Here is a 22,326-nt window from a genome sequence, read left to right as displayed (position 1 = left end):
TGTTTGAGCAATAATCTTGCTAGAGGAGCTGACATCTAAATGACACCCATATAGCACATGCATTTGGATCCAAAGTAGAGACCTGAAGGTTGGCATGAGTCACCTAAAAAACTAAATAAAAATCTGTTTGAGCCATTCTTTGTGAATGGGACTGAACTAACTGTTTTTTTCTATCACAAACTGTAAGCTGCATTGATTGGTGGCTGTTTCAGCATCTTTGGGGCAAGCTACTTGTGCTAGAACTGACTCAATTTATATTGCTCAGTAGAAGGGATAAAAGTATCACACCTTACCCGGACACTTGGACCACTGAAATACATGAATCTGGTGTTCAGGTACATGTATTCATGTTCAAAAAGTTCAACCCACAACAGTGACTTGATTTCCTTGGTCACTTCTGTGCACAAAAGAAGGCAGGGCTGATGCTGTCGACTGTTTTGACTGATGTGCTCAAAACTTCAGTCTGGAATAAAAAGAATGGTGAGTTTCAAGCTCACTTCTCTGCCAGAGAGATCATACCCTAAAAGACCTTGCAAAAGGGCATCTTGCCAGTCTGCCTGGAGAAGCTTAAGCCTTCCTCCTTGTCCTCATCCTTTAATAGGACTAGACTTCCAGCAAAGCAGTACAAACTAATGCAAAGGCAAACCAGTTCTTTTCATTCCACTTTATCCAAGGTATAAAATCTCCATAGAATTTCTCAATTCTTCCATTTGTGGAGTTTAACAAGATTCTTGGCTGAAAGTTTCAAGCTTCTTGCTCTGCCCTCAGGGATGCTAGGGAGAGAGAAGAGCATGCTTTAGAAGGTAGCTTAACAAGGCAAATAAACAGACACTTACCCTGTGCTTGCAGTTAAAATAGTGACATCTACTCTTGTTCTGATCTTGTGTGCTCATGAGCATCCTCCAGAGTATGTAGGAGGTTCATTCAGTTTCCCTGATGCTTTAAGAGTGTTTTCTTAAGTAGCTCTTAATGAGAACTGTTGTACATCTGTTGAACTTCAAGATTTTAACGTGGTGACAGTAGGACATTACTATAGTAAATATTTCATTCTCAGACATTTGGGCAGCTGTTATTCTGTGAATTGATACAATATCATCCACAGCTTGTCTTGCAAACCATTGTCACAATTTAAAGAGGGATTTGTGTTTGAAGAATTTGATTAAAATTAAGTTGTTTGGTTTGGACTTCCTCCCTTTGGGAATTGTTGGTAACATTTGAACAAGGAGGAAACTTTCACTGGTGATCACCAGTGTTTTCCATGGATGGCTGCTCATCAGAACCAGACTGCCAGGAGGAGCAGTAGCAAACTCTAGCTCTTCCTCCCTTTTGTTCAGTAAAGCTGTATTTCCTTCCAGCCATCCCAAATCTCTCCTCAGCAGTCTTTGGTACCTCACAGAAGAGTATCACTGCAAAAGCAGCCTGTAACATTTCGGGTTTGTTAGGAGGGAGTTTGTTCATTTTAAAGAGTAATGCTGATGAATGTCACTAAATAAAACCACACTCAACTTCAGTGTGGACCTACCAGGCCTGGAGGCTGCTTCAGTGACCCCACTGCAGCCTCAGTCGGTGGCTGAACTGGCTCAGGCTGTGATAGTGTGGAGTTGCAGCACTTCTAGAGTCCGCAGCCTCTTATCTCTCCTCCACATCCACAAACTGTCAACCCTCTGCTACGGGGTCAGAAAACCAAGCTGTGTATTTCCAATGGTGTGTCTGTGAAGAAAGCTCCTGAAACAGGAACATAGTGTAACTAAGAGGGAAGTGCTTTGAACGTCTGGAACGGCAGTTCCCAGAACTGCAGGCTGCCCCATTTACCTTGGTAAGATACAATTTCAGAGGTTTAATGGTGGTGTTTGAAGTAGCAATATTGCTTTTTATTTGATTCTCATGTGAGAGAGAGGGAGGCATAGGTTTGTAAAGAAGCTAGGACAGCTCACTGTCATGGTGCAGGTTGGGGATGCTCAATAGATTGTGCTGAATCTTCTTGCTGTGATGAAGTTGACACGCTTGGATCCTGCTGAGGAGGACACTCTGCAGAGATCACATCCATTCAGATCTTCAACTTTCCTCCAATTCTTTGTGAATGTGACTTTCTCTGAACCTTTGGGCAGAAGGGTATTTGGTGGGTGATTCTCTGCCTGCTTTCCCTTGAGCCAGGCCTAAATCTGGTAGACCAGACTTCCTGTGAAGGAGCCATTGCAAATCACTCGTGGCCAGAATAGCTGCAATGTCAGCTCATGCTTAATTCAGTTCTTGAGAGCGGGACAACAAATCTTTTATCGGTACATTGGAATGGCCTTTATATAAATGCACATATGTGACATGGGAATATTTAGTTATGCAGCACTTGATAAGTGCAGTGAAGCCTTTGACAGCTATAGAACAAGCCTGCTTGTTTCTGAAGCAGAGAAAATAGGATCATTCATGTGCTGAATAGCTCAAGTTGTTTCTTTCCCTTATCAGCTGCTCCTAACCTCAGGTCCTGCCCTTGTCTTGCTTTGGTACTGAGAGTGCTGCTAAAGTCAAATGGCAATTCTTGTCCTAGAAAATTACAGATACACCTGCAAAGAACATCTGCAGCTGACGAAAGGCGTGACTCAGGTTGGGTTAGAAGAGGACCTGATATACTGCTCCATATGTTGTGTTTCCTTCCTATAATGGCAGTGCAGTGCAGCGGGAAGCTAAGGGACAGTCTTGTTTGCTAGGTAGCAAATGCTCACTGGGCTGTGACTCTGCGTCGTGTAATGCGGGCAGACAGGAGCCACCTTCCACGTCTTACACTTAATCAGTCTTTAGCTTTGAGAGGTCATTCGGAGGATGTCATAAATCGTATCTGCAACTGCTGCAGTCTTGTGACTGCTGGGAATTTGGCTTCAGGAGAAACAGGGTTCCTCCTTTTGTAAGGGAATTCTGCAATCTTTAAAGCTGCTGCTTCTAAAACCGTCCGATTTTACTCGTCTGTTAGCTGCAAACTCTCCTTTGTTTGTAGCTGCTCTGTGGAAACAAACTGCTTGGGAAAACCCCGCTTTGCCTAATCTTAGAGGACAGGTTTCAAAGGCTGGATTTTGAAATAAAACCTCTTGAAATCTTCTGTAAAAAAAAATACCAAAGTACATCTCGCTGAGATCGAGTGGTCTGTGTAGGAATTTAATGGTATTTCCTCCCCGAAATTCCTCACTGTTTTGCAGGAACCAGAACAGATTGTTCACAGATCAGGATTTTTTTCCTAAAGAAATAGAAGAGAATAAGAGGCACTCCTTGCCTCGAAACTGCCCCACGAGCAGAACAGTCAAAAGGATTGCCTTGAAATGTCAGTTGTCGTTCTACTTTGAATTCAGCTTAAAATCTGGCTTTCAAACCTGCAACCCTTGGATTACTTGAAGTCTTGTGCTTCCGAGTTGCAGACTGAACCCTTCAGCAATAAAGGAAGTCAGTTCAGCTTTTGCAGGGGGTTTCAGCTTAACTCTTCAGGAACAAGCTGGGTAAAAACACTGTTAATCCCCAGTTTAGAAGTGAGAGTGCTCTATCATGTTGTTATCACTGCTTATGTAGGAGAAAGAATATAATATTTCAGGGTTTTTTTTAATAGGATCCAGTGATTCTAGAACAGGGCTGTAAAATGCCTATTGACATGAATTGCATCGCCTATATACTGACGTAGGTACAAAGTACTAGGCTTGCCTGTGGTATCCTCCCTGGAGGAACCTCCTGGCTCCCAAAGTTTGCATAACTTTGTCTCACGTGGACACAGATACGTTCAGCTCCAGAAATGACCCAGCGTTCTAACAGCTGAAACATGAAAAACATCCCTATTGCTAGATTTATTGCTGAACTGTATTGACCCTGATGGAACCTTGTTAGAGTTTCCTCGTGAAAACCTCAGATAACTAATGTTTTAACCCTTCACTAATACGTGTCTGTAATTTAAAGCCATATCAAGTTGTCTTCATTTTGACCATGTTCTTTGTCCCCTCCTTGTGTGAAGTTTCATTAGCTCGTCATGTGTAACAGTAGGTATTGGATAGCTTTCATGTAGCTAAGCGATAATGTAGTATTCAGTGATAATTTTTAGCCCATAAATAATGTTTGTTTGTTTGGAATGAAGAGCTGGGGGAGGAATTGATTGATTCCTGCTTTTATCTTACTTTTTTCTCCCTAGTTCCAAGGAAGTCTGTTTGATTCTATGGCTTTATTACCTGAAATGCCTTGTTGTGTTGGTGTCCAATAGTTTTGATAGCCTGTAAAATTAATAAATAAGGAGAAAAGTAAGGCTTTAATATGGTTGTAGAAATATACTGCCAGACTGTGCCAAAAGCTTTGAACAAATACTGGAGAACTGTCTTTGGGGACTACTGTTTTGGGTGGGTTTTTAACATATCTCCCATGTTAATCTTTTCCTGTTAATACTTGTGAACAGTCATGATTGATGAATACGGTTGGAATTATGTGTGTGTCTTATTAGACTTAATTGCTAGGATCAAGAAATCGATGCTGTTTGCTTTTAAATACAAAGGAAGATTTATTGATGGGGTTTGGTGTTTCAGGTTTTTTTCTCCTCTTAAAGGCACATATACGTAGTGTCTTACTGGGACAGTAAAAACCTGTAGGGGCCTGTTAGCACAGGAATAAATTATAATACTGGATTATGGTTCGTGTAAAGCAGAGGAATTGAGATAACTTTGAAAGCTCTGACTCAATATTTGATGTTATCAGAACTTCTTGCATTCCATCCATATCGCAGGGATAATCGCATTTAAAATAGGAATAGCTTGTAAAAAGCAGTCTGTCTGCTGTGCGCAGAATAGACAGGCAAGTAGAAATTATGCAGTGATTCATATCCCTGCCCTGTGTGTGCACGTTGACACCAGACAGGCAGTTTTAACTTGGAGAAGGCTGATCTCAAGCCTGCTGGGAAAAGCACCCTGTAGGCCTAACACCTGGCACTGGGGTTAATAAGGCAGACTTCTAGCACGCTGTGTTTTGGCACCAGTGTCTTCATTGTGTGTTGCTCAGTAATGCATTGTGTGTTCCCTAAGAATAGTGTCTTAGTCAGACACACCTGTTTTTTTCTGCCCTTCTCCTGTTTTGAGCTTAGGCTTATAGTTTCATCTTTCTTGCCATCTTTCTCAGTGCTCCCGATACATTCGTTATGCATCACATCAAACCAAACTCCTCTCTGCAGGCTTGCAAAGAAGTGAGTCAGTTATTTGGCCAGTGTTAAAAGACTGGAAAAAAGACTTGGCAAAACCTTGTGCTCAGGGCACCTGTAGGAAGCCTGGAACAGGAACTTGGAAAAGGACGAAGCGAGCAAAACCCTGAATCAGATCCCACAGCCAGCTTCAGGACAAGTCACTGCTAAAGTACCCCATGTTGTCCAGAGCAGTAGGATAGCTAACTGCATCTGAGCTGCTTCTCCTCATTCTCTGTCTCTGCTCTTCAGTGACACTATTGCCCTACTCTTTCCTTCCATGAAGGTTTCCAATGTGCCTGCTTCTCCTGTGTCGTGTTAGAGGAGAGTTCTCACAGAGTTCTGTAGGCCAGCGTGTCCCCATCACGCTGTCAGTTCATTGCAGACCATTACTAGAATGAAACTTCTTAATTGGAAATCATGACAAAGCAGTTCCTTTGTCTCTTGACCATAGTTTTGGTGATGGTCAATGGCTGAAGCCTTGGAAAAACTGTATTCGGCAGTCTTTTTGGTCCCCTTTTGTACTGGGGATAAAATCAGCTCAGTCACTTAAAAAAGCTGACAAAGCAAGAGGAGTTCGCTAATCTCAGTGGGGATCCTTTTGTACGCTCACATCGACATCCTGCACTCGTGAGGTATTTTCCAGTTTACTTCAGCTTGATCAGAGGCAACCATCTTCTGTTGTGCATGCTCTGCCACATCCTCACTCTGCTTGACTTCCCCAGTGTTTGTGAACACTGTTGGTGGTAGCATCCAGGCATCCCTCTTGGCATGGAAAAGTTGCTCCTTTTAAGAGACTTAAATCATCACAGTTAAGTCTTCCTTGTGACCATAAAGCTATTTGAAGAAGACTGTTTCTGCAAGGTATATGAAATGAATTCTTCACCCTCCTCCTGACCACAGTGCTGTCTTTGCCTCATTAAGTCATTATCTCAGATCCCCCAGTGATTTACTACACAAGAAGCTTCTGTAGATAAATACTGCTGGGGTTTTATGCCTGGTTGGTTGTGGTGGTGGTTTGGGAGTTTTTTGGTTTGGTTTTGGTTTTTTGAGATGGTTTTATTTGTTTGTTTTGTGGGATTTATTGTTGTTACTTGTTGGCTTTTAAACCATTGGTAAGGACCACAACTGCTACCCAAGGTGAGCTGGACCTGGGGCCTCTCATTTCTCTTGAGTGTGCCGCACTTGATGATAAGACTTGATTTCTGCCTGTTGCTCAGGGGGAAACCATATGGTTCAGCCACATGGTTGGGACTGGATCTCTGGACTGCAAGCTGAAATTCTCCACATGCCTAAATGGATTTCTTTTTCTCTATCTATCATAGCAATTTCTCCGTGTATGTACAGATAGGCAGATACATACAAGTAGTCCTTAAATATTTTGCTTTGGTTTACTCCTCAAAGGAAAGAAGCATTGTTTAGCAACGAATCAATATTACAAAGGATCTGCATGGATGGATCCCACTCTGATATTCTTCTTTCTTGCTTTCTTCTGCAAGTTTCTTTCATCCCAGTTATTTCCAGCTCAGTGTAAAACAATCCCGACTGCAGCAGATTCTTTGTCAGCAATACATGCTGGTTGCCCCTGGCCATTTACTCAACCACTCCTTCTTTTGTAGCATATTTGTGGTGCAAGAAGCTCTTTGATGGTAAACTCTCAGCCTTGAGAAGTATAAATCATTCTTAGCCAGCAGATCCAAGGAGGAGGCATTCCCTAGCTGATAGTTCCTTATGCTGTTTCCTAAGGAGTCTTACTTTGCTGCTGGTTTCTTTCTTGAGGGTTTGCCCCTTTACGTGCTGCTTTTGATTTAACTCCCGACATTCAAGAGTAATTCCTGAAAATCTGAGAGGTCATGTAATTAAAACATTAAAAATTAAAACCCAAGAAAACAGCCTAAAGGCAGCTTCCTTGTTCCCTGTGCTGCAGCGAGCAGCTTCTATTTCAGACAGTCTGTGCTGGGCTTCACCATTTGTGATGGGGTTTTGCTGTGGGGCACTAGTTTGATGCTGCTGCATTCAGGGCTTTTTCACCTAGAATGCCTTCTGGTGAGATGGATTTTCATCTCCCAGGAATAATGTTTCTAGCCCTGGGACAAACACAGTATGCCAAGGAAGACAGTTCAAGAGCAAGTTACCCCTTGGGTCATTCAAAACACAAATATAGATCCATTCAGTTGGAATGAGGACTTAACACAGAATGGGTAAGGCTGGCATAAAGTCTGTTTAAATCATGTTCTCGAGGACAAGACTGTTTGTGGTTCATTTGTGAGCAAGTGCAGCTTTTGGCCTGTAGCTAGACTAAAATTTGACAGTTTAAGCACACGGTACTTACAAATGTGGTGAACGAACTTACCTTCAGAAGGCAGTGCAACAGGAGGAAGCTGTTCAGCTATCTTGAGATGATTTAACATTCAGAGGCATCTCAAACTGCAAGCAGGCTGATTAAACAGAAGGTGGAAAGACTGTAGCTTGGAACGGAAGTTTTGGAGTCAGGTATTTGAATTGAGAGCAAATCTGGAATCACTGTGGAAACGCATAGTCACTCTGGCAATAAATCTCAAGACACAGGAGCACAAGCTGTTTCGTGTCTCATTTAGTAGATAGGTTTTATCCTATGCGAGATAGTTTCTTTCACCCCAATGCTTTTTACTAGGAATATAAGTGTGGACTGAGAAAGTTGGTACACTGATCACGATGGGATAGGAGCGGCTGTGGATGTTGCTCAGAAGTGAAGAGCTTTGCATCTCAGAATAGTTGGCCTTTTTATCAAAGCCAAGCTCTTCACTGGGAGTCCTGCGATAGAAACGTGACTATTTCTCTAATCAAGATACCTTAATTGGCCATTGTATGAAAGCTGTGTCATTTAAACGTGGGGTTTACATTCTGGGGGGAGAATTGTACCTTGTATTGCCAGCAGGTATTCTAAAGTTGCAGATAGATTTCCATTGTGACCCCTGAAGGAAACCTCTTCGGAAGAACTGCTTTCCCTCAGTTCACAAATCCTTCTCCCCTCGATATTATTTAGCTCACCTAATCAGAATTGTATCAGGGTAACTGGGATAATACAGGCTTTTATCCTCATCCTGCTTCCTGAAGTGTATTTCTATCGCTACTAGCTCAGTTTTTATCTTTGCTGGATAAAGAGTGTGTTTTCTCTGATCGCTATCTGCCTGAACAGGGAGCATCCGGCTGTTTCTCAGAATTAGCTTCTGAAAGTGGAGAGCGTCCCACAGAAACCTAAACCCAGTTCCTCAAACGTCAGGTTAGCTGAGAAACAGCGAAACCTCGGCAGCCGCCTCCCTGCAGCACGGCGCAGAGCTGTGGTACAGGAATTGCCACTTAGGCCTTATTCCCTCAGTGTTTTTTTCCTGGGTGACTTTCTCTTTGCTTTGTGTGCTCCCTCCCCTTTACCTTTGTGTGTTAAGAGGAGGGAGCACCAAAGACCATAGGCAGTGTTTGTAGAGGAAGTCTTTCATGATGGGTGTCTGTTTGTGTATGGATATCTCAGTCTTGGACCAACACTGAGCGAGGTGGGAGGGAAGGGGAGGACAGGGATAACGCTTGGGCTTTGAATAGGAAATTATAACAGGCTGCCGTGATGCAAGGGGTGAAGGGTGAGATACCAAAAACCACCCTCCCCCAAAGTCCACTAAATGCTTTGTTAGTGTTTGATGAAGTGCCACACTTGCTGTCACTGGTTGGTTTGCTTTAGAGAGATTATAGTTTTAGGTATTGTGGTGGGGAAGGTGTTTTAGACCGCTGAGGTTCTAGGTATTGTCACGCAAGCTGTGCAGTGGTGTTCAGGGTTTTTGTGCCTATCGGAAGCAGACAAAAAGTTGTAATGGGCTTTTTTGGTTAGCATATGGGTATTAGGGTTTTCAGCTGTATAAAAGGGAATTTGGGTTGAAGTCAATTAGGAAAGCTCAATTCTGAATTTCTGTGTGCTCAGCTTTCTGGTATTGTGACTCCTGAAAAGCACGTGGTTGTGGTTCAGGTAAAAACACGAGATGTTACAGATCTTCCCTTTTGCATCTCATCTAGAGGAGGTTGCTTGTATTACTGCAAGGTTAGCTTCTGGCTATAAAGGTACAGTCTTCATAGGTGAACCAAGCGAATGGCTTTAGCTCTGCTGTGCTCAATCTGCTGAGAGGCCCCGTAGCTTGGAAAGCTCTGAGAGCAAGTTCTGCCCTGAAGGGTCAGCTGGCCTTTAGAGTGTCTTCTTCCTGCCTCTATTTCTGAGCAGCAGCAGAGAACTGACCTGGTCATCCAGGAATGGTCCCTACCTGGAGCATGTTGAACCAAGGATGTTCCTCATGGCAGCCAGCAAAAACCAGCTGGAATGCCAAAGAAACTGCTTGCTTTCCTAGTCCTTAGGATGGACTAGAAGAGAAAGCTTTTGCTTGCAGCCAGTACCAGGTTGCAAAGACAATTACTGAGCTGTATGAGAGAAGTACAGCCTGCATAATGGTGCCTTTTCCTTCCATTCCAGTGTCTTTCCTTCCATTCCAGTTAATATCCCAAGGATATTAACTCCTAATAAGAAGGCTGGCCGTATTATTCATATCACCTAGTGGCTAATAATGTTAATCTCTTCCTCATTTCTCCAGTGCCTGCATTGCAAGAGTAAAGGAAAAGAGATGATGGGGGGCAGGATGAGTGGTAGAAAAAGCAAGGCTAGAGAGAATGATGCTTTGTGGAATAATGGGTATGAAGAGGAGGAGGGTATAGTAGGAAGTAGATGGAAAGGAATGGAGAGGGAGAAAAATGGATGTGGCAGAAGCTGGAAAGATTTGGTAAATCAAGTCAGGAACATCTAATAAGAATATGTTAATTGCATACACATGTACTTGCTGGCTGCCAAATAGTTTTACATGTGGAACACGCAGGTCCTTCTTGTCTACTTGTTTTTGTTAATAGTGTAAGGAGAAACTCTGCATCATCCCAGAAGGTGGTATCAATAACACTACAGAACAGATTCTGCAATATGGGTGAATTCGTGCTTCATGTGTGAAGAAATAGGTTGGCCTCCAAGTGTCTAGAGCTTGATGTACTCCTGTAAGAGATAAGCAAAGACTTTACTGCTAAATTGAGGGAATTTGTAGTAATCGGCAGAAAACCTTAATGAATGTGTAACAGCTATATGGTAATATGTACTATCCATCAGTATTTTTAACCTTTTATGGCTCTTGTTTTACCACACTCAGTGCTGCTAAGATACTGCTCAGAAGCTATGTTCCAACTAAGTGTCAGTCATGGTCCTGAAAGGGTGCCCTTCTGTGATGTCTTTTGCTGTTAAGTTAGCTGTGGTGGCAGCTTCCACCCAGCCCTAAAGCTATCCGTGTTTTATAAAGAAAACCAAAAAGCAGGGGCACAGATTTTAATGGCTTAATCCATAAGGTGTGTATTGCATGTGCTCTTGCAGTCCTTAGTTTAAAGACAGACTGTTTCATCACAGGCGTTGCCTAACCGTGGCTGAGTTGGTTCAACAGTTGGATATATTCCTCCCAAGTTCTAGAGAAAGGTTTTGATTGGTAAAGTATGTGCAAAATCACCAGGATGACTGCATTTTAGTTCAGTACTACCTGTTTTGCTGTAAATGCAGAAGTAGAATGGAACTTATTGTGCAGAAGGTAAGGTACAGGCAGAATTTTAGGAGGAGAAATGATTGACAACCAAAAGTTAAAGCAGGAGTAGTATTAACCAGGGAGAGAGGAGAGGAGGAGGAAGTATTTGAGCAGACATAGGAAGGAAATACTATGCTTTTTTTGGCCAGATTTCATCGTTCACACCAGTCTTTGGCTAGTGAGTACTTGTTCAAAGAGCTGGGAAGGCGGAGGAGTGTTTACCTCCTATTTGGGGCAAGGCAGATGGATGTGGGGGGTGTGGTGAGTGTTTGTGTATGTGCCATTGTGTGGGTGAAACAGAGAAGTGTGGCCTCTGCTTATTTCCTCTTCTCACTTCCATTTAGGTAATACATGTTTTAATCATAGCATTGAGGAAATCTCAAACTGTTCCTCTTTTTTTCTTCAAGGGAAGAAGAATAACATGTATGTGCTGAATCACTGCTGCAGGGAGGTACAAGGAAACAATAAAAGCTGGTCAGACTGCAGTGGTTCTATGCACAATGATTTACCCATTTTTCCCTAACAGATACGTTTAGAAGGTGGTGTTAAATGGCCTTAAACTGACTTCCATCCGGTATAAGCCAGTGTTGGTACAGGAGAGTGCTGCATGAAACACACACAGAACAAATTCTGAACACATCCAGGTCTAACAGGTTTTTACTCCTTTTTCCCTATTTGGGACTGATGATCTGAATCTCTTCAAGTGGCCCAAAGGGAGTCAGGCTCCAAGTGTCACAGGTGTGTGAAGGATTTGGTTTTGCTGTTGTCGCTCTGCATGTGTAATCACTTATGAGCATAATTACACAGGTTTGGAGTCTGTTCATGCGCAGTGCCAAGTTGCACCTGGGCGTTTATAGCAGTTATGCATTTTGTACCAACTCCTTCAGTATTTATCCTTTTCCATAAGAGCCTGGTAGGATTTGTAAGGTTAATACAAGAAGTAGAGAGCGCTGAGTCCTTGTTATTTCAGGGGAGAAGCAGCATAGAAGCCTTATAGATAACAAAATCTCTTCTGCAGGGGTGGCAGAACTCCACCACGTTTCAAAGGCCCCATCGATGCCAGCGTTCACACCAGCTCCCTCTGGCATGACTAGGCAAATCCAGTGTGTGCCTGGCAGCTCCCGATGGAAAAGCCTGGGATGAAGCCAGGGAGGGTGGCAAGCTCTTCGCCTGGGACTTGTGCAGCCGGGCTAGTGTTGGCAAAAGGGAGGGGAATGGCAGTTGGGCAGCACACGGGAGCGCAGGAGGGAACAAAAGGAGTCTCAGATGCTTGTGCCCTGGCTGGTGGGAGATACAAATGTTTAGACTGGCATCTTGCCCTGGTGTTAGCCAGGAGGTGCAGAACTGTTAAATGGCCCAGCAGGAGCTCAGACCCAAGCGTTGTTCAGTCTGGCACGTACAATAGAGAATGATGGGAGAGCAGCTGCACAGGAATGTTTTCTGTTAGAAATCGTGTTTTTATTGAACAGCTTTTGTGAGTTTTTCATCCAAACTTGACTGAATGCTTCCCTCTCAAAAGTGCCGAGAGAGGGAAGCTGGGGTTTAATTCACTGGCGGCATCATAGAGCCAGTTTGGTTTTGGGTACCAGCTGCTGCTCTGGTGATGCGACTCCATGGAAAAAGGGACTTTCAACAAGAATCCTCTGTGTATATGATGCCTGCTCGAATTATTGATGGTGCTTCTCCCTGCAGCCTTACTTTGGGGTGAGAATAGATATGAGACAAAACACTTGTGCAGAGAGGTGGTCTAGGAGGGTAATGTTCAGTCAAAGGTTAGCATCTCAGGCAGAAATGGGTGTCTTTATAGCAGGACAGTGCCGTCCGGAGAGTCTTGGCTTCTTGGTGTCAGATATTGAAGTATATTTGAATTTAAAACCAGAACAGAACAGCATCCCCAAACCAACCCTCGAGGAAGCTTCATTCCTTCTTAGCACCCGCTTCTGGGAAAGTTCTTTGTGTCAGGATTTTGTAGCAACATACAAGAGTTTGTAAGATTTTTGTGTTATTTTAAATTGCTTTGTCTATTGGGCAGTGTTCCCGGGAGCTTACAGTTTCTGATAGAAGAAATGTCTTACTATGATGCCTATCAACAGTGTTTCCATGTGTAAAATACCTTTGTTTTCCCTTCATTGTGGTGGATATACATTGCTTATTCTTTAGTTTCGAATGCTTTCTTCAACAGTTCACCTGATGTGAGGTATTCTTCACATATCCTCATGAAGATGCCACACACGTGGCATTAGGAAGTATTTTTAGCATAACCAGTGAGTATAGCAGAGACTGAAATAGGTGCTGATTTAGAAACCCAAGCACCCACAAGGCAGCTTGCTGGGAAGCAAGGTAGACCTCATTTCATTTCACTTTGTTGCTGCCATGAGAGCTTTTTTAGTTGTCTGCTTGTCATTTTCCATGTGTTTGGAATGCCATAGTGACGAGAGTTTGAGCCACTGAAGAGAACAGCGGAGAGCTGGTGGCTTCTCAGTCAGACGTGGGGACTGTACCCCCATGAAGAGTCCCTTTAGGCTCCTTTTGGCTAAGAAGGGAAAGCTTTTCCCAGCAAACTTTGTCAGTTTGAACACATGGGCTTGACTTTGCCAAGTGTGCATCTTCCTGCTCTGCCCCAGATCGCCAGTTTAGCTGCTGCATGGTCCCTTGGCAACGCCCTGTGAAGTCTGACTGGGCCTTTTAACCTGCCTCTGGCAAACAGGGCCTTACATGATCTCCTGGTTTGCTTTGTGCTGGGACTGAGTTCCGCATCCCACATTCTGGCTAAGAGACGTGTCCTTTTATTACAAAGAATGTGTTTTCCCAGAAACTCCTCTGTGAAAGCCAATTCTTGTGCATTCCTACTAACTTACTTTCTCCTCCTCTGTAATGGGACTTGGGAATGCTGCAGAAAAATCAGTTTCTGCAGGAATTTAGGATCATTGGAGCTCTACAACATTCATCTTTCCCTGACGGAAAACTCCTACGCCTGTTACTAACAGTTGCATGCTTTACATTGAGGAAAAGGTGGATGGGATGTGGTAGAGCATGCTGACATGGTAAGAAGAGGAGGTTGAAGGTGTGAAGTACAAGTACCAGCAAAGCTGGTGAAAGAAAGCCAGAAGTCTAGAAGAGAGATGAGTAGGAGGGTAGAAAAAGCAAATGAGAGGCCAAGTGTTCAGAAGCCGAGATGATCTTTACCTAGTTCATCACCTGCAGTGTCCTGTCCAGAGGGATGTTCTGTTCAGGCTTGATCTGAACCTCCATAGGGAAACCTGAGCACAGGGAAGAAGGTACAGCTGGGAAAAGTCCTCCCAGCCCGAATCCTCAAAGCCCTGGAGGCATTACACACTGCCTCTTGCCCAGTGCTTAGCTCTTGGTGTCGGCAGCACAGCGTGTGGCTGCATGGTTTAGAGCCCAGGTTTCCGGGCTCACACCAGAGCACTCTGCATGGTGGGCTGTGGATAATGTGGGAGAGTATAAGCTCCAAAGGGATACTGACTGTTGATTATTGATACCCTTCTTCTCCATATGGGTTCTTCCCTACAGGGTTTCGTTTTGAGCTACAGCTGTGGTATTCAGGCAAGAAACTGAATCATAACCTTATTTTGATCTGAGCTGCTAAAAGAGGTCTCCCATCAGGAATACTCAATCAGCTGGTGTGTGGCTTAGCCTCACCTTGACAGGGCTTTGTGCAGGACAAGAAGTATCTTCTGTGACTGTTCTTGATGTTCTCAATAAAGAATGGGTTGCTTGTAGTGGTCTGCTTGTCTGCTTTTTAACCATTGTAACTTTGTGTTCTTTCTTCCCTTAGAGGATGTGCTGAGTAAAGATGCTGGGGAGTGTGCAATATGCCTGGAAGACCTGCAGCAAGGAGATACTATAGCACGGCTGCCTTGCCTCTGCATATACCATAAAGGGCAAGTATTTCTCAGGATGCATATAGAATTCCAGAAGGCTGCATTTGTTGGGTAACTCCTCTAAGGGGTGCTGAAAGGGGCACTAAAATGTAGTTCCTTTTTACGTTTCCAACCAAAGAAACAACAGCAGCAATCCTAAAGATGTCTTCAGAATGGTATCTTTCTGTGTCCCCACCAGTGTATCTGCAGTCAGTTTTCCTACTGTTGTCTTATGCTTGCATGAAAAGCCCACAGGAGAAATTAGGCAAAATCACCTGTATGGTGTGCACAAGGAGTGCACACCATGCGTCGGGCTTAGGTTGTGTGTGCTTCAGTTTTGTCGGATGCCAGTAGACTTTGGAGGGAAGAGGAGGGGACACCTTGTAAACCTGTATAGTCAACGAATGATAGAGGCAAGATGACAGTGATAGGAGTGAAGTGTCACCTGTGTATAAAGGCTGGATAGTAACTTGTAAAATGCTTCCTTAGAAAAGTTGAACACTTAGGAAATTCAGTTTTTCAACAGCGTTTAATGGCAGGGGGGTTGGAACTGGATGATCTTAAGGTCCTTTCCAACCCTAACTATTCTATGATTCCGTGATTCTATTACTGTGGTTTGGGGTTATTAAAGTTTCCAACGATGTGTGTATATACATGTATTATTTGTGTAATACACAGGCTTCCTAGTCATTGAAATTGAGAAACCAATTTATATTCATATCTGACTGCTGAATGTTACTAGGATATTAATGTCAGTTGTTTTCATTTTTGTCTCGTACCCACCAGCTGCATAGATGAATGGTTTGAAGTAAATAGATCTTGCCCTGAGCATCCATCGGATTAAGACAAGATTCATGGTTTTAGGTAATGCTTATTTTCAGACGCATACGTTTCAACAATAAATATCCTGATCATCTGAAATCACTCGGTATGCTGGTGCTTTCAATTTGTGAATGTGCTACTGTGTCTGGGAACTGCAATATCAATCAGCAAGTATTGACGTGCATTGCAACATGGAAAAGGTTTCTGCACCCTCATATGGCATGGTCTGAAACGGTGTATTCCAGTTTTAGTATTGGAAAGTGGCAGGCCTGTGCCAGTAAAGCTTTAGCATTAACTTTGAAAGAGTATTTTTTCCATGGAAATGAAGCAAAATCAAAACAATACAATTGTGTCGTTTTGGCTTGTTCCGTGAGTACTGGCATCTGTTTCTAACGGGAAGCTTTTGGAATCGTATGAGAAAGTTGCAAGAAGGTATCTTCCAAACCACTTCCGGGCTAATACATCCAGAATGTTTAAAATGGAGAAATAAATAAAAAATGGGAACATATTTCTATCCATCCCATCTCACAGAGGTTCGCATTTTTCCATCTTATGTCTCGTGTTGCATGAATGATTGTGTATCTGCAATCAGTGTCAAAGGTTTAAAGGATAGGTTTATTCTTTCAGTTGCCTAGTTCGAAAGCATTGTCTTCCATTAAACTATTGCCCCTGAGCATTACAAAAGATAGCAACAGTCTTAGAGGGCTCTTAGAGAAACGGTGGCTTAGGGTTTGGTTTTGTTGTTCTGATGGAAATGAAAAGAGAAATAAAAACCTGAAGAGTTCATCATTGGTGTTTATTTGTACATTGGTTTGATCTTGCTTCATGAGCCTGCGCTACAGGTCCCTCTGCAGCACTATGCTTGTTGCAGGGGTAGCAAAGAAAGCCTGAAGGCAAGTATTCTGCCACAGGGGCAATGGGTTTAACCTCAGGGCAGTGTTATCCAAGCTGAATAAACACGTTCCCTGTATTGCCCCCAACAACTGAACTGTGGCAGAAACCCACACGATGGTTTTGAGCACGCTCATCTCTGTGCATGCCCATGGCGAGCATCACGTTAAATTCTGTTTGTTTTCCACAGCAGAGATGGTGATAGCCGGGGGCTTAGGGAAAAGGGGAAGGAAAACACGCAGTGGTTGTGATTGTGCTTGTGCTGTCTGAGTGCGTTATACACCGAACCAGCCAAAATGATGGTCCCTTGCCCTCTGCTTTTTCAACAGCTGCTTCCACTGATCAGAAAACAGGAGGTGTGAGGTTCCTTTGCTGGACACAGCGTGCCTGGCTTGAGACTCCCAGTTCTTTGTGGCTGAAAAAGGCAAAGAAGGACGGCGACACGGAGAACGCATTGCAGGAGCCGGTTCCTTGCCGGTAGTGCTGGGTGCAGCGAACACTCACGCCAAGGACACACAGGGGTTCTGAAAATGCTGCACGTTCTGGAGCAATCGACTCCCCACGGACGTTCCTGACACGATTTCGTACCGAAGGCCAAAGTTCCTCATTTCAGCCTCACTTCTGGTTCTGTGAAGAAGCGGGTTATCGGACGCGTGCCTCACGTGGAAGGGGAGATGTTCGATCCGTGCTATCTGAGACCCTTGCAGGAAGACGGCCCTGGTTTTGAGTGGGAACATTTTCACCTTCTTGTTGGCTGAAGAACAGTAAAATGGCAAACTCAGTATAACCTAACAGTGTGACCTTCATTTTCCTGAATTCACACCTGGTTTGTGTTCCTCACTTTCCTCAAGAGCAGAAAACATCAACTTCTCCGCGTAGGAATACTGTATTTCAGATTTTTGGTAACTAAACGTTGGTCACAATGCAGTCCAAAGAGTAAAACCAAGACAGGCAACTCATTTCTATTGATCCAGCTCTAGGGATTGTTGAAATCTGCACCTTGCGTGGCTATTTAAATAACTCCAACTTCTCTTTTACTGCTTGTGAGTAAAACCAACCACAACAGCAACAAATTGCAGCAAAGCAAAACCTTACAGCTATGCAACTTCTTTTTAACTAGGGAAAAAAAGAATTAACCAGTTTTAAGTGCTGCCAGTTCAAGGTAATTTGTTTAACGGGTATTTTTTATCGTACTACTATCATCTCCAGGCTGCCTCCCGATGTGGAAATGAATTAACTGCAGAGGGGGGCACAGCAAGAGGTTTCTATAGGGCGTGGGTGAGGTAACGCCGAGGTGGGATTTGTGTTTCAGTTCTAAAACATGCCAAGGTTCTGTTTCTGGGTTTCAATGTGGTTTTATTTGATGATGGGGTCTGTAGTACTTTGCATCCACGTCCTTGGTCTCTTCATGGGGAGACCAGCATTTGACAGCGTGGGTTGGGTTTTGTTTCCTTTTGGTTTTTTAATGTACCTGCATTTGTTTAATTTATTGTTGTTTTACTGTGCTGGTATAAACCAGGGCTGCACAAAACAGGATGGCTTGGGGGGGGGGTGGTACACCAAGTAAAGGTGTGGATAAGAATTAGTTCCCATAAAGTATCACAGTTCAAAGAAGACAATAAACTGGAACAGCTGGCAGGGCTTAGAAGCATCCTTTTTATATCTAGACTTAAACGTAGTAGTTCCTGAGTTTCACAGCACAGGGAAGAGTTTATGAATATTTATTAGCGACAGCGTTTCAGTGGGTTTCAGGAGTTAAAATGAATTGCACACACTTCAACCGTTTTTTCCTGTACAGAAATAATTCTGCTTTTTCTTGGGGTTTTTTTTTTTGGTGTTGAAGTACATTTTTCTCTCTGTTGCTCCTGTGATTTATAGCAAAAAGGACAAAGAACAGGAGCAACTGCTGCTATCCGGAGAGAGGTGCAGTGCACGTTGCTGAACTCTGTCTTGCTTACAGAGCAATTCCTGCCTGGATGACGTTTTCTTCCGAACGTTGCTCTGTGAAATGCCTTTGTTATGCTGCAGGTCTCAAAGAGCCCAAACGAGACAACTGTCACCATTGCCAGTGGAGTTCCTGCATTCTGGGGCTTGCATCACTGGTTTCAGATGAACCTGTAACTACGGGCCCCTGGTATAGTGTCTTTTTCAGTGGGAGCAGAATCATCTTGTCACACTTTGAATTCTGTAGTCACACCAAATGTACAGTCACTCCCTGTACAGATTCCTTTTTAGCCAAGAATATTTGTGTTGCCTTGTATTGTCATGGGGGTTGGGGAGAGGATGAGGAATTCCAGCACCTGTAGTACTCCTGTAGTGGTGTTGCCTGCAGGCCCACTTTTCCACGGTTCTGAATTCCTGCTGTCTTCTGGAAGTAAAGCTTTTGCATTTGCATTGATTTAATGTTTGCTGTTGGCTTCGTGCCTACAGAAACTCACCTGTAATAATATAAGGGGGGGGGGGGTAGGTAATTGTTTTGGTGTCCTGTGCTCCAAGGTCATAGATAGCCTTTGGCTTGGGGTTTAAGTAGGTGAATAATATAAACATAAATCTGTTTACAGCTTAGGCTCGGTTTTAGTGGTTCCTGCTTCTGGTTCATTTACTGTTTGGGTTTGTCTGAAACCCCTTCATTTTCTGTATTCAGATGCAAGTAGCTGGTTTAAAGACCCAGCAGTTATCACTGCTGTCCTACATTCAGGACCAGGGTTTGCTAGCAATCACAGTGGTTTTGCTGCTTCCATGAGCACAGCAGAGCCAGCAGTACCTTGGATTATTTGAGGAACTGATACAAGGTCAGCCTTAGAGCCTAGTTTGGCACTCCTGGTATCCATAAATCTCTTCTGAAAGGCTATGGGAGATTTTCTTGTATTAAAAGCTGTAGTATAGACCAAGCCTATGGAAGCATGAGAGTGATTCTTGTGTTTGAAAACGCCTGCAGAAAGTCACCCACCTAAACTTGGTTTCACCAGCTCTGTTGGTGCTGCAGGCACAGCTGTAGTCCTAGCCAACACCTTCGTTTTGAAACCATCCTCACAGGGGTTCTGAGTCCCTGTGCTTCAGAAGGGGGAAATCAACACTGAACAAGTCCCGTGTCTCAGTCAAGGAATACCACACTTGTCCACAAGAAGCAATAACTGACGCTACGGAGCGATGCGCTTCTTTGCCTGTAAATATCTTGAGGTTGCCAATTCTGTGCTGTTTCAGAGTGTTTCCTGTCATCTGCCCTATATCTTCCCTAAGCATGTAAGCGTGTGAAATAATTCCCATACTCAGGTCTGCCATTAACATGCTGCTTGCCAGGAGGGGAAGAGTAGGCTCAACACTGTCTTGAAACGTGAGATGTTTCTGAACCTTTGTACCATACCCGTATATCTTGAGTAGCAACTTGTGTTTTGGAGTTCGTAGTGGAGGTAGCTATGATTTGGATTGTATATAACCATATCCCATACAGCACCGAGAGAGCCATGCCACTGTTCCCACAGGGCACACACTGTCCTTTCTCTCATAACAAATCAGTATATCTCTACCAACACTTCCTTTTTAAAGGAGGGAGCTAATTTTCTTCCCGTGTGTTATGTTCATGCGGGAGACATAAAAGCAAAAATGCAAAGCACACTGCAGTTTGTGGGAAGAATTAAGCCTAAACCAGATGGTCTTAATTGTAATCAGTTTTACTTTCATAGTCAAGGGTAAGGGTACCGCAGTGTCTTGAAATGGGAAGCATGTAGGAGATGCACAAAGGTGTGGGTGGATACCAGTGACCTCTTCTTTTCCTTTTTATGATGTAAAAAGAGGGGTTTATGACCTAATCCTGAGTTACACGTTTATCCTAGTTCTTTATGTTAGGGGCATTGGCTTTTTAATTAAGCCTTTGCTAGCACTGGTAAAACTGACACCCTCCCAAAGAGAAAACCTCAGCAAATGTGGGCAAGGTGATTTCTATTCAGAAACGTGGAGCTTTGGTGTTTCTGGATGGAAAATGTCTGGCACATAAAATGTGCTTATGGATGCTTCTGGTGTGCTGCCTTTTCCGTGTGGGGGCTTCAGAAACTCCATCCATTTCTTATGCGTCCCACCGAAAGCAGGAAGCTCATCACTTGAATGTTGCTATCTCTGCATACACAGCAACAAAGCAGACGTTATTTCTGCTGTAGGCCATGATGTCTCTGAGTTTCTGTGATTTTTAGCTGCTTTCCCATATTGACAGAGAACATTTGTGTGCAGATTTGCTGTTGCTGTTTTGTACCTGCTGATGTTGCTGTACAGTACCTGCTGTACAGCCAAGAGACCACCGTATACCTGGGAGTGCAGCACTGCTACTATGGAACCTTCCACCTCACCTATGCCAGTGGAGGATGAGCTCACTCTTTGATGAGTGCTGTATTTTATGGTTCACCTTCCACCCTTCCAAGCTTAGAAGTCACTTTACTGTCTGTTTCTCCTCTTCCTAGCTGAAGTCATGGTACATTTTAGGCCATATTCCCTCAATCTTTGGCCAGGCTTGCATTGGCATCAGCAAAAGTAATGTAAGAGGCGGTAGCAGGAAGAAGAGGGCTTGTTATGGGTTTGCTGCAACCCAGCCTAACGTGTGTTCCTGCAGCAGTGTTGTCAGCTCATACCCCTTAACCTCTTGTCATTCAAAATGCTCTGCCTGAGAAGTTCACAACAGAACCGTGTCCAGGGGTTGTTTCCTGAATGTAGGACTTGGATTTCCCCATCAACCTGCTCCTGATACCAGGTTGAAGACGTTTTAGCCTGTGGTTAAAGAAAATCCCCAGTCCTCCCGCTGCAGTTGTCCCAGGTTGCATTTGGTTATCTTATGGCACCGTTCCCTGGCTTCCCAAGCTGCTGCATCATTCCTCAGTTAAGTCCATCAGAGCTGGCGATGGGATAAACTGCAAAACGACCTCATTATTGCTTAGGTAAGCCACGGCAGGAATGTCCTTGCACCTGAAACAGGCTGGACTCGGTTGTGTCTTTGATGTAAGCTGCCAGTGTACAAGCAGTGGAAGGCAGCAAGCCCTCTAGCTGGTCTTTGTGGCACCTTTTAATCTACGTCGGTCTGTTTGAGCGACTTCTGCCCTTGGGTGTGCTTTGGCAAAGGTTTTGCAATGCTAAGTAGGATTTGCTTGATTCTGGCAGAGTTTCAAGCATAAGGAACCCGACGTCGCAGGAGCATCGTCTGTTGCTGGATCCGGTTCCTCGTTTTCCCTCACATCTGCCCCTTTCCTTGCTCATTTGTTGTATTTAACAGTAGACACTCTTCAACGTGACGGGTCCCAAGCTCTCGAGATGGGAAATGCTCATGGAAGAGGCATCAAAGCATGGTTCTGTGCTCTTCCTGTGTTTATTGAGATGAAGCTGAAGTATTCATTACTGTACAGTCAGGAACCCTCTCCTGGCTGACATTGCCAAAGCAATTTACCTTCAAGGAAGACAGGAGGTGGCTCAGCTGTAGAGGGGATGTTTTAAGGAACTTACTTGTACAAGCTGCAGCATCACACCGCATGGGTGGTGATGCAGCATTATCCTTATCACTTGATTGTGAATCCCATCCCATCCTGGCTCTTCCTACCCTTTGGCAGGTACCTGCTGGTAGGCAGCAGGGTGTATATTCCCCTTTATGCCTCTTCCCACAGAGCTCACCCTGCCCACAACGAGTTAGGGGGAACTCCATGCTAGCGCCTGGAATGCCCCCTGGACGTGCTGCGGTGCTGGACAAAACGTCTTCCTTCATTCCCAGAAATCAGAATGGAATCTGCAGTGTCCAACATAAAACCTGTCCAGTTTGGGGTTCTTCTGTTGTTCTGGTTTTGGTTTCTGCATTGAGCAGTATGGTTGCAAGCTGACCTCAGTTGTTCCAAGATTCTCTTTCCAGTGGTTTGCCAGGACGTAATCACAAATGAGAGTATTTTTGTAT

The 22,326-nt window shown here is 44.0% G+C and overlaps 1 protein-coding gene across 1 annotated transcript in view; it reads left to right on the top strand.

Annotated features, from left to right (window-relative positions):
* Positions 1 to 17,749, top strand: part of ZNRF2 (zinc and ring finger 2) — a 52,856-nt gene extending 35,107 nt beyond the window's left edge. Inside the window, exons 3-5 of the mRNA XM_062621383.1 lie at positions 14,609 to 14,714; positions 15,480 to 15,557; positions 16,736 to 17,749. Of these exons, the coding sequence (XP_062477367.1) occupies positions 14,609 to 14,714; positions 15,480 to 15,537 (164 nt within the window). The 3' untranslated portion in view covers positions 15,538 to 15,557; positions 16,736 to 17,749. The remainder of the gene's footprint in view (positions 1 to 14,608; positions 14,715 to 15,479; positions 15,558 to 16,735) is intronic.
* Positions 17,750 to 22,326: the final 4,577 nt, after the last annotated feature.

This window comes from Pezoporus occidentalis, unplaced genomic scaffold, assembly GCF_034315485.1.
Source record: "Pezoporus occidentalis ecotype Australia unplaced genomic scaffold, CSIRO_AGI_Poc_V1 ctg107, whole genome shotgun sequence".
Lineage (NCBI taxonomy): Eukaryota > Metazoa > Chordata > Aves > Psittaciformes > Psittacidae > Pezoporus > Pezoporus occidentalis.
This window is presented reverse-complemented; position numbering and strand designations above follow the sequence as displayed.